Raw genomic sequence first — 12,487 nt, forward strand, 5'->3', positions numbered from 1 at the left:
CCCTCCCTCTCTCTCTTCCTTTCTCCCTCTCTCTCTTTCTTTCTCTCCCGCTCCCTCTCTCCCTCTCCCAATCTGCGTTATCGAGTCATATCAGCTGAATCATGGGAGAGGTGATAATGGTTAATCAGACCTGAATGACTCAGCTGATTTTCTTTTGAAAAGACCATCAATGATGCATGGTGGATTAATAATATTCTTGCTGCCTCCAGAGTGTGCATTGTCCTGACTAGACCTCTCCTAATTAAAGAAAGCTTCATAAAACGCAGACTTTCAAAGTCCCTCGATTGTAATGATGAGTGGTTATTACTATTGTGACACTGGGCAGAACTTTTTAGTGACTGTGCATGCTGAGAATATTCTATTGCAATTCTGAGTTTGTAAATGCCAAAGCAAATGCGATAGTAGGCTTGGCATATTTTCCTCGTTTCCTCCGTTTGTCTTAGAATAGACTTTATAGTTGCTGGTGAACTTATTTGAGCTGCAGTTTAAAGAAAAACTCCACCCTAAAACACTTTTTAACACCAAACCATTGGCAATGTACTTTGTATTCCAGGGTTCATTGTGTTGTTTGGTGGTGTATTTTCTTTTTATTCCTGTGGACAACTGGCCAAATGTAGACAATGTGACATCATGTTGAGATATTTTCAGCGCAGATACAATTAAGCTTAATAGGAGAACAATTTTCAACTATCTAAACATAAATGATAAATGCCAGGTTTTTGTGTGAGCAAGGCTTTTGCACATTCAACAATCAAACAGGGAGAAATTAATCACTGAAGAGGGAGAGACAAATTTCTCCACAGACAGTAGCCTCAATAGTCTATAATGCAATTCAGCCACATGTTGTGTTTTGTGCAAGGGCTGCAAATCTCACTTTTTCTTGACTGACAACAACTATCACTGTCAGTATTGCTCTCTCCACCTACATGTAAAAACCAGAGTAAAGTTAGCTTGATATTGGACATTGGATATTGGTGGATATTCGTTTAATAACTTGTAAAGCAAATAAAGTAAAACCACATTGATGAATATATATGTGATTACTGGAAAAGGAAGAACCACCTTACAACCACTGGTTTCAATATTTGGAGAAAATGGATCCACAGATTATCCAATATCCAATATCAAGATAACTTTACTCCGGTCACGTACAACCCACAGCTAAACGCAACAAGGTCATGTCTATACACTTGGGGGTGTCGAAAGTCATTCTGGGAAACGTAGGACATCACTAACTGAAGTAGAGTAGACGAGGCAGGTTGAGGGAAAGTGGGTACAACGCACAGGTAAATTGCAATACTTAACACAATTTAAATAAAAACAATAATATACAAAATAACTGCTGGAATGCATTGAACATCACAGATTGATTGTATATAACAGTGTGAGAGTATCCGAAGGGGGGATTTTCCTTTAATCTTGAATATGTGCAGGCATGCATTTGTGTATGCATGTTTGAGTTATGTAAACTATGCATGGAAACGTTAACCAATTACCGATTTTAAGTCTAAGTCTATCCTTAAGTCTACCCATAGGAGCATGTGTGGTGTGAGCCTCTGTCTGTGCAGCAGTGAATGCGTACCTTTAATAGACGAGCGCTTGGGCAGTATAGTAACTGCTCCCACTGCTACATCCTCTAGTTGGTGGATGGGGCTGCTCTTGGCCCCCCAGCTGTCAGATCCAATCCACAGGAAATGGCCCACCTGATTGGCCCTCTTGGTGGCATTGAGAACTCCCCTGCAAGGACATCCATGTGTGAATCAGGAGAGAGCACAGGGGGCGCATGCAATCCAATATCTATTAGGAAGGAGCACCTAACTATGAGGAAGCAAACTGTTATCTGCTGGCATTATTACAGTGTTTGGTCATTACAGCGCTGACATCTACACTTCTTCAATTTACCCCATAAGAGGTGAATAGAAAAGAACGAAACATGCACCTGAGAGAATTATTTTGTGTTGTCTACCATGGGTTGTGTTAAGCAAAGCGTGACACGTTATTTGTGTCTTCTGTTTAAAGATAATACCCAACACCTAGAGGGGGGTTGCAGTCATTAATCTCCATATTCTCTCACCGCTCTTCTCTTTCTTACATTGTACTGGTATATGTCTGCATCTGGATTCATCAGTCTGAATTTACCAGTACTAAATGTTTGATTTGGCGTTTCTTTGCATAGACATTTCCCACGGGGGCATTGTAAATGAAACAATATCTCTGTTGCTTTGTTGTGATCTTTATTCCCAGTTCTCCTGCGAGGCATGATTGTGTTTGTGTTGTTGGAGGCATGTTTGTGTAACAGACATCCTGTACACATGGTAAATCTGCCTGTGCCTCTAGCCTGTCTGCAGGAGCTGCTCCTTGGAGATTAAAGACCTCAACATGGCAAGACATCAACGCCCCTGAACGACATGGATGTAGCCAGAATGCGCTGCGCTCCTCACCGTATGTCTTCTTCACTGGCGAAGATGATGACTGCCCTGGAGTGCTGCGTTTCCAGCAGTTGTTGGATGGCTTTGTCATAATCCTCCAGCTTGGGGTTGTGGGGAATTTTCAAAGACTGAGCGATGCAGATTCCACCTTTTTAATGGGGAGGGAGTGAGAAATGATAAGGCCTTTAGGAGGTTCTCACTCACTCATTCTCACACACACACACACACACACACACACACACACGCACACACACACACACGCACACACACACACACACACACACACACAAAGCCTGAGGTCACAATAGCTGCTCTTTTCTTATGGAAATCACAGCCTTATGGAAATGGAAACATTTGAACAAAATGGTGAGGTTTTGATTATGCTATCATGCTAGCTATAGAGTCGCTATCTATGCCGAGTAAATAGATGTGAATTAAACAACAGCCCCATATACATTTACATTTTATCAATGATCTGGAAGCCACAGCAGCTTGCAATGCAGTGCTCACACTGTGCCCTCAAATTGAACAGCAGAACCATTTTATAGAGCGGGAGAGTTATAAGCATAACTGCTATAAACAAATCCAATAATCCACACCAACAGGGACATAAGCTACAGTTTTCATATTCTGAGGCCATAGATATGAGAGGATCCAACACCCCGCCATTGACTTTTCATTTAAAGTCATTATCAAACATCTTTTGTGGGTCCACCAATCTGAACCAATCAGATAGCAGGGCCGGCAATACAAACAAAGAGGATATTAATATTGACAATAAATCATTCTCAGACAGGTCACCACTAATCAGTTTGTACAGGATGAAGGGTACTGATTGCTTCCGTGCGTTGCTAAGTAGTTGTTAGATATTTGGCACATAGTCTGTGAGTCACCTGGTCCAAACTTTGTTAGCACATTTTGTTGAGAAAATATTGATTAATCCGTAGTTGTCTGAATTATGTGATTTTTTTTTTGCTGCAGTCGAGTGTTTTATGGTCATACTATAATACTATTAAATATCACAATCTGACCTGTGATAAACATGCTTGGCTAAGAGGAACACATGCACCAATTTGCAAGCAAAAATTAAATAACATTAAGTGGATCAATAATATCAATTAGCCTTCAGCAGTTTGATAGATACATTATCTTCAGGTCACATTCAAAAGCTCATTATCTGGATAGAGAAGCAAAATTATATCTTTAATAAAAAAAAAAAGCTTCACTCCAGCTTCACTCCGGTGTGGTAAACGCAGGTGCAAAGGACGACCTAACCTTTGAAGCAGTTTGGATAAACAGATAATATGATCACCTGTGTCAAAGCTCATCCTAACTAGGCCTAGACTGAAGTAGCAGCCTCTGTCCTGAGTCAACAGCAATGCTCTACCCAAACCAATTAAAAATTTCTCCTGCTCAAGCATTTTAATACCCGATAACCTTTCAGTTTGAGTTTCCCTGAGTAGACAGAGAAATGGGAGGAATCTCCTAATTGCCAGTCTCCTCAGGCTCATTACTTTGATATAAACAGCTTTTAGCTGGCAGATCACACATCTCCAGTCCCGGTTTACTGTGGCATTTCTAAAGGCAGCACATAGCAAAATGACTGCTGCTCAACCTCTGCCTAACTATCCATATTTCCGGCATCAGCATGCTGAATTAGAATATTGCTTGTTGTGAGACAATACATCTGCCAAAAGACAACGGGGATGGTTTCTGTAATCCCCCTTAAGTGGACCGAACATAAAAATGGAGATCCCCAGGATGGCCTGACTGATGCTTAAGGGGGTTGCGCTATCCTGTTAAAGTGAAACGTGCCTGGTGTCGTTAGTGTGGAGCAGCCGGTGTTGTGGGTCTCCCAGGGACAACACTAAAGCTCTGTTTCAGCACAGAGATTCCACTTTGGTTCTTTAGGGCTTGAGAAAGCTTAAGAGTATGACACTGCACATCCAGGCTACTGTTTTGGGAAACTGTAATACTGTACAATATCTAATCCTGAATGGAGTATTAGCAGCACCTTTCAGTTCCAGGGGCAGTATGTTTACAGGAATCATAGACAGATATTAATTCCGGAAAAAAAAAGAAAATTAAACCTCATAAGATGTTGGGAACTTAAGTCTCATGAAAATGCATTTCCTCCATTATGACAAAAGCCTTGTGGGCTTGTGTGAAGCAATATAATGGTATAACAGGCTTGGATAGAGACATATTGTAGGTCACAGCAGTCAATAATACAGACAGAGACCGCAGGAGCCACTGATGAAGATAAGAAGCATTTGGAGCAGCTCCCATCCTCGGAGGGAGAGCACCAGAGCTGAACACGCTGCGAGGACACGACTGCCCTAAAGGCTGCAGACTGGTTGTGCAGTGGAGGCTAAATTATTGAATGCCTGCAGAATACCTCGCCAGTCAGTCACTCAGCCGGTCGGTAGTCAGGCTGGCAGACGAGATGAAAATGCCAGTGCCATATCTGTACTTCCAGAGTACTACGCTGTGGGTCGGACCGCCTTCACCTGTCACTGGGAGGCCCTCTGTGGACATGAAAGAGTTCTCTACTCAAACAGCGGGTTTAAAGAGGAGCTGTAGGTCTGCCTCGGTTAGTGAAATGTGATGTGAGACAGATAAATGTCAGGATCTCAGAGAAGAGAGTGTTTTACTCTAACTTGTCAAAGTCTTTTCTTTTATATATATAACGGACAAAGGTTGTACAGTAAAAACTTTTGGCTGCCACTTACAGTCCAGAGGGTGAAGAGCACATATATTATTTTGGATGAAATATACAGAACAATGTAAATGACGTGCTGGTTCGTGACATGAAAATTTTAAGCCACATCTCATTCCCTTCACTATAAACCCACAGCATAATGTGCATCCTGACCCCCTAACCCTGTGCTCCACATTTCTCTGTTTGGTTAATACATCAAAGATAGCGTAATGATGATGATGGTTAAATTCATCAGGCTCTTGGAAGTTCTCTGCAGTGCCATGGGTCATGTACTGCATTAACTGCTTCAATTATTCATCCCCAATGCCCTGGGTTCTTAAAATGCACTCCAGGGCGAGGGATCCGGCATTGCCATTTGCTTGGCCAAATACGTCCAACAACTCCCTTGAAAATTAGAGTGGCTCTTGATGGATTCAACCCCCCCACCCACCCACCCGCACGACACCCTCCGCAGCCAAGCCTCCGGGGGATCCATAATGCTCCAATTATATTTATCACCTCCAGAGTCGAAAGGCAGACCGGCCCCCCTCCACTCTCCTCCCCTGCACACGTGGGAGCAAACAAAAATGGATTGACATTCCTATTCTGGATGTGTGTGCCCTTCCATATCCCACATGCCATTCCACCGCTGGCTCACCACTCGGCAGTGTGGCAAGATCATGCAGAAGCATTGTGCTCTATTTTACTGTGGTTGTCCAAAAGCAGACGCATCAGGCTTCCTCCCCAGTCCACTCCTACTACTAAATATGGGTGCTGTATTTTTGTCATTTTTATCACAGCTCAGACGAGATATAAGAAAACACGGTGTTGGCAACTTGCAGCAATCAATTCCAGAGTGATGTTTTGTGGGAGGTTTTCCTCAAATGCGCTTGCATGAGTCTTTTTATCAAAAGGGAAAACTAAACTCCATCGCTCTGGCCTGAATCCAGACAGACACGGAAAAATACAAACAAGATTAATCTTTGCCAGCTCCACCTGAAGCCAGAAGGAAGGTGCACAATGGAAGATAGCCCAAACAAGGGAGAGAGAGAAGAGCAAAAAACAGAAGGGATCGATACGAGATGACCATCACTCCAGTCTCAGCTTGGGGTAATGGGCAGCCATATTGCATTAGGCCACTGGATGGTTCTCCTTGAAGTGGTGAAGCGAGAATCCTACTAATGCATTTGACATTTCACTGCAACCAAACAGGGCAGCCACAAAAAAACATCTCAAAGCATCATGGATCAACTCACAAGGCAAGCTGCGCCTACATCTAAGCAACTGTGCTGCTGCTCTACAGTTTTGCAGTTTCTTCTATGTAGTGTTGCGTTTGCTATCTTAGCTCACACCACACTGTTTTTTTCCCAGATGCTTTGTTTCCATATTCAGCACGAGGTTTGCTTCTTATTCAATTCAATCCATGGCAGTCAGTTCTGGTGTAGAACCACTGCCTTTGATCCTGTGAATGTACAGTTATGCTATTACATAATGAATGCTTTTATTAAAGATATGATGCCTTCGGTGCTGGAGCTTTTCTTTGGATGAAATAATTCCCATTTGATTTGTATATGAATGCAAAATATTGCTCAGTGACTGCAGCTCAGTAGCACAGGATGAGTCAACAACAACAATGTCCTATAATTTAATACTCCTTCATCTGCAGCTGTTCTAGAGTCATAATAATATCAGTGTTGGGTGTACTGCTCCTCTGCTAAGGAAAAAAAAAAACATCAGTGGAAAATGCATTTGAGAAAACAAGCTGGTTGCAGCAGAACACACTGTGTGCATCAAAGGACGTAACAAGATGAATTGAAACCTCTAAAATAAGCCTTAAATCAGGAGTTTTCCTAATTCCCTTTCGTTCTTACACAGGCTACTCTTCCAGCTGTCCTCTGCCAACGCAAACTATGCAGCCACAAACAGCTTCTTAAAGTTTTAATGAGTGATTAAACTGGACATGAACGCGCACAGATAAAATATTCATGTCTGCTGGACTTCTGATCAGTGCCTGTGGGATATCATTAGCTTTCCTCATTTTAGAGGTTTCCTCACATTGGTTTATTGGAAGAGACAGATATAGGAGTCAGTCACTGCAGATTTACAGGAAATGGATTGGGATCTATAGAGGTCAGGGTGAGAATCAGGAAAAAACCTTGGTTCCGCTGGTGTGCCTCTATTGCTGGAGGAGCGCTATCATGGATCATGGAGGGTAATTTTCTAGCCCAGGTAATGAAACAAGGCAATCCACCGTCACAGTGATGGAAATGGAATGGGAAGTTCTCAGCACACAGCGATTGCCAACACTTTTAAAACCTTCCTGCAATCTTCCAGCATGTTCGTCCAAAGACATACAGTGTGCTGTAGATCATGCATTACTACTGTTGCAGCTACTGCAGGTTTCTCTTTCTAAAAATGTGGTGAAGTGAAACTGAAAAGGCATCTTGTAAAACAAAACGTGTGTCTCCCTAATGACCAGTTGCCAGTCCATTCTCTCTGCTTTCTGTTGGCTGAGGAGAACAAAAGTAGAAGTTTTCAAATAATTCCCCTGGTGGATGTGCATGCAGCAAAGACTTCTACAATGGTTACATCTGAAGAATACAGCGTCATGGGTGCAGGTCAAGCTCGTGTCATGGCATCCTCTCCACATGCCATCTCTCTCTCTCTCCACCTTTCTAGTCACTCTCCACTATTCACCAGGGCACTAAAGCAGAATTAAGTTGCCAAACAGATCAATAATTCATCCATCCACAGCAATAATTCATTCAGCTAAAATGAATCAGAAGTTGCAAAACTGGTCTTCCTCTGGGTGACCTCGTCGTGCAAGTCTTACAAGTGTGTGATTAAACCACACTACACGTCTCTGTTCAGTCCCCGCCACTGATCCCAGCTCCTCACCTGCTTCCTTGGAGAGCTGTGTGAAGGCCTCCACGCCCTTCTCCCCATAGCTTCCCTCTGAGGCGATGGTGGAGACGTAGCTCCAGCCCAAGGCGCGGATGATGTCCACCATGGCCTGGGCCTGGAACGAGTCTGGGGGAACCACCCGCGAGAAGAAGTCGTAGCGCCTGTCATCACTCAACTCCGGGGCCGTCGACGCATAGCTGATCTGTGGGATCTTGGAGAGAGGAAAGGAAGGGAGGGTTTACTCATGTGTTTGTGGTGCATCATTGCTGTTGGTTGCTACGGTGACTGTTCTGACAAATTTTTCCGTTCTAAGTATCGCTGATTCTTCTGATGTTTGATGAGCTTACATCCCTGAAGCGCCTGAAGTTTCAAACTCTGCAGCACAAAATGGCTGTCAAACATCAAAAGGAATGTCAAAAGGAATGCTGGTAAGTGAAAACCATTTGGAGCTAAAATTCTGTATTTCCGCATCGTATCCTCTCTTGAAACTTTGCAGTGATTGAATAGTGGGCATGCAGATAACTCTAAAGAGTAAAGCGGAAGGATACACACCAGACACTATTTAGAAAGATGCAAGTTGATCAATTTTCCTAATGTTCGGGGAGCCCCTTAATAGTGTGCAGTTATTCTACATCCCCCATGAATTTCTTCGTATCATGTGGGTGGGTTTTTCCATAAGAGCACCAAAATCTCCACGCAGATGAATATGTCGTAAAAATATGATAGTATGCAGGATAAAAGTAACACTAGGCCCTATAGCTACTTCAATCTGCATGCACAGTTTGCTCACCTATGAGCTGTAATAACTTATAAATCACCCATGAATCATTTATAAAGTAAACCTTCATGGGGCTGATAGAGGGTTTTGGCATTAGGTTGTTTACCCTGGTGCCTCTGATAAAGACTTCCCCCGCTGTGACACAATCCTAAACATCTCATCAGCACCTCAGTCTGAGGTTGCAGCCCTCCTCCAGCCTCCAAACTGCAATCACACACGGTGGAATGACTGTCCAGGATCAAAATGGCTACCTACCATCAGTCAGGTGGATGCACCGGCGGGGACATACATCGCTTTCTTTCGAATCTGGTGCATTACCCCATCACACAGTCTAATCTAAGCACTATATGAATGCCATCCATTTCTATTAGAGTGATCAAAAGCGGCCGGACACTGGGGAAACACAGGAATGAGGACACAGCAGCTCACTGATGGGATTCTAGAGCACCGCTTCAAACTCGCAGAGTGTGAGTTATAGCTTTGACCCACAACTCAAAGGGGGTCAACTGCATAAAGCCGACAAATTGAGGAGCAGAGGAAGGGGTCAAGCTCAAGACGACTTAATATGTTTCAAATAGCCAAAAAGTAACCAACTAAAAAATCAGTTTCTGTAACGCAATTAAACAAATTCGCAGGAGGGAATTCTGCCAGATGTCACAAGTTAAACCACTTCAGCTCTGCCTGAATTGAGTGTACTGGGTCAAAGTGGGAGTAAAGCAAAGTAATGGGAAAACGACAGCGACAGCCATTTGCATTTAAAAACACCCTCCCACCTTTCCCAAAAAAGTGAAGCAGGCGGCTGCATGTATCAATTTGGGATACATTTGAGGAGATCTACCTCAACAATGCTGGTGTTGTAATGTTATGTGTCTAACTCTCAAACAGTCTCATAGATTTGTTGAGTCACATCCTATCTTTGCTCTGGCTGCGTTGGAGAGCTGCTTGAACATTTGTTTCTCCTGAGCTTTTTGCTGCAGGGAACCATTTAAGATGGCTGTCTTTTACTTTGTCCCCGGCTCACAGCCTATTGATACAATTCCTCCGCTCACAGACCTTATTCTCTAGGAATCTGCTCGGACTTGCAGTACAATCATTCACTATTTCAGCCTGTGCTTTTTAATTACTGCTTTGACCCCCATGTAACAAAAGGGCTAAACCTTGATTGAGAAAATGCAGAGGTGCAGGGATTAAACCTCCCGAAAATTACGATACAAGGAGATGCTGACTAAATAAACAGATAGTGATTAGAATCTAATACCTTTGCATTTTTCTCTCTGGCAGCTAATGGACTACAAATTAAGTGGGATGTGAGTTAGTAATTTAAAGCTCCTGTATGAAATAAATGGACTAAATTAAAGTCTTCTGAAACTTGATTATGTCTTCCTCAGTAGATTACAAGCACTAAAGGTTAACTTTTCTACTTTTGGTCACAGTTGCTTGATTGATTTCGATAACTGTATCAATTAAATAAGCTCCTGCTGCAACAAATTCCATCAGATTTGAATTTCCTCAGCGAACTTGACAGTGCAGTGACAATGAGGCTGGGGGGAGGGGATATTTTATCAACTGTTGTGTACACCATGTCCTTTAAATAATTTGTTTGGAGTGAGTAAAGGATTATTTTCTATTAATCCCTAATCTCTATTAGGAATACGACCTTTTTCACGGTTGCACTTGAAGCTGAAGTCTGAAATCCTCTTTTTTTATTAAGTTGCAGACACTTTGCCTCTGAGTCTGCTACCTGTGAAATACGCCGTCAAACATGTCCGCATGGCGCATGCCCTATTCTCCAATGGCAACAAGGTCGAGTGATAATTGCCCTGCCTGCTAGCAGTCTACATCAACAATAATTAGAATCGCCATGAACTGAACATGTGAAATTGAATTCAGCAGGCCAAGAAAAAAAGATTAACAATGCCCCCTTTCAATATTACAATTACCCAAAGCTGATGTCTGGCGCCTGTCATCTGCTGTATGGATCAAAGTTAGGATTGCTAAGGGTAATCGCCTGGCTTGCTCTTAAATGTATCTGCACTGACAGGATCGATGGGAGGAAAACACAGAGGTCTGTTACAGGGGACACTGTTTTATTGATTTACCACCACAAAGTGCTGCCACCCTCCCTGAATAAGAATCTGACGCTGAAGTCCAAAGAGGTTTGAGAAAAAAGAGGAGAGAGAGAGAGAGGGAAAGGGGGAGGGGGTAATCTGCTTACTGACATTAAATGAGAATTTCAACCTGGGTGTTTAAGAGGAGAGGTGACTAAGTGAGGTTGTGTAAAGGTTAGACACGTTCACAGTAAGTGGGAATGCTGGGTGAAGTTAATTAGGGTGCCCTGGCCTTTCCTTTGCAATTTCACGTACAGCAGCAGCACCACAAGCAGCATGGGCAGCTCTTCCAAGCAAGGTGAAGGGCTGTAATGTTGGTGCTGCAACTGTCCGGTTAATGTGCAGGTGAGAATTCAGGAGAGCTGAGAATAATACGACCAGACATGGCGAGCTGTTGTGGTTTGTTCTGCATTTCCTCTCGTATGTTTGATGCAAAAGGAAATGTTATTTGCAAAAAAAACTAGGTAGCATATGGCAACAACATGACTCTCAGTTGGGGTAATGGCAACCATCTATCCTTGCCATCTGAGAGGGAGGCAGATTTCAGTTTGCAGATATGAAGAGACAGACTGTCTCCGTTCAACATACACTCCATAAGTTCTTAATCAAAAACCATCCTTTACCTCGTCAGATGGCTTGAAATGGTTTTCTATACTTGAGCATAAACATAACACCTAATTTGAAAGAGTTAATTTCAGCTAATTACACACCCCTGATAGCAAAAATTAAGCAGGATTTAACCAATTGGACATCTTTACCAACCTGTCTTTGGCAGGATAAATGTGATTCGTATGAACATCCTTCCCAGGTTGAATTACCTGTTGCAGAACCTCACCAGTGACCTGCACACTCTCATTTTTTCAGAAACTCAATGATATTATATCCAAATATATCTGGAATAACAAGAAACCGAGAGTGAGATTCAGTAAAATGGTAAAACCCAAAGACTTGGAAGGTGCCTCCTTGCGCAATTTTCAGCTATATTATTGATCGGCACAGATAAAGCAGATGATAAGCTGCAGTCTGGACAGACGTGACTCTCACTGGGTCGGAATCAAATCTATACTTTGTGATCCGAAGTCCTTGAAATCTTTACCATTTATTCGTGGGTTAGATGAAATTCAATATCCAGCCACTACACAATATACAATACAGTTCTGGCTGGGAGAGATGTAAAGAGAGTCTTGAAACTCCCAGCCCATATATCACTCTGGTCCCCGATCATCCATAACCCAGACTTTCCGTGTCAGCTGAGATGTATTGGGCTTATGGACTGGAAACTCAATGGAATAATTAATATATCATCCCTCTTTAATGAGGTTATACTGAAAACATGTCAACAACTTAGAGAAAATTTCCATCTGCCCAATAGGCACTGGAATAGAAAGTTTGTTGACATCCCCATCCAATAGGAGAGGTCTGATATCTACTACATGTTAGCCAATACAGGCTCCTCATATGAATCACTGACACAGGTCTGGGAAGAGGATATTGGGGATAAATTCAGTGAAGAGAACTGGGATATGATCTGTGAAAAGATTAACCCTAAATACATGTTTTTTGGAGC

The 12,487-nt window shown here is 42.7% G+C and overlaps 1 protein-coding gene across 2 annotated transcripts in view; it reads right to left on the reverse strand.

The window, feature by feature from the left end:
- The window catches only part of LOC139643314 (metabotropic glutamate receptor 7-like), a 49,772-nt gene that overhangs the window by 21,771 nt on the left and 15,514 nt on the right, over positions 1-12,487 (reverse strand). For both annotated transcript variants that reach the window (XM_071518426.1, XM_071518427.1), the window contains exons 2-4: positions 8,029-8,245; positions 2,442-2,577; positions 1,583-1,737 (exon numbers count right to left, since the gene is read on the reverse strand). In XM_071518426.1, the coding sequence (XP_071374527.1) occupies positions 1,583-1,737; positions 2,442-2,577; positions 8,029-8,245 (508 nt within the window). The remainder of the gene's footprint in view (positions 1-1,582; positions 1,738-2,441; positions 2,578-8,028; positions 8,246-12,487) is intronic.

Source organism: Centroberyx affinis, unplaced genomic scaffold (genome assembly GCF_046629955.1).
Source record: "Centroberyx affinis isolate AG114_WGS23_722 - 3 ecotype Tasmania unplaced genomic scaffold, CSIRO-AGI_Caff_v1 ptg000582l_1, whole genome shotgun sequence".
Classification (NCBI taxonomy): Eukaryota; Metazoa; Chordata; class Actinopteri; order Beryciformes; family Berycidae; genus Centroberyx; species Centroberyx affinis.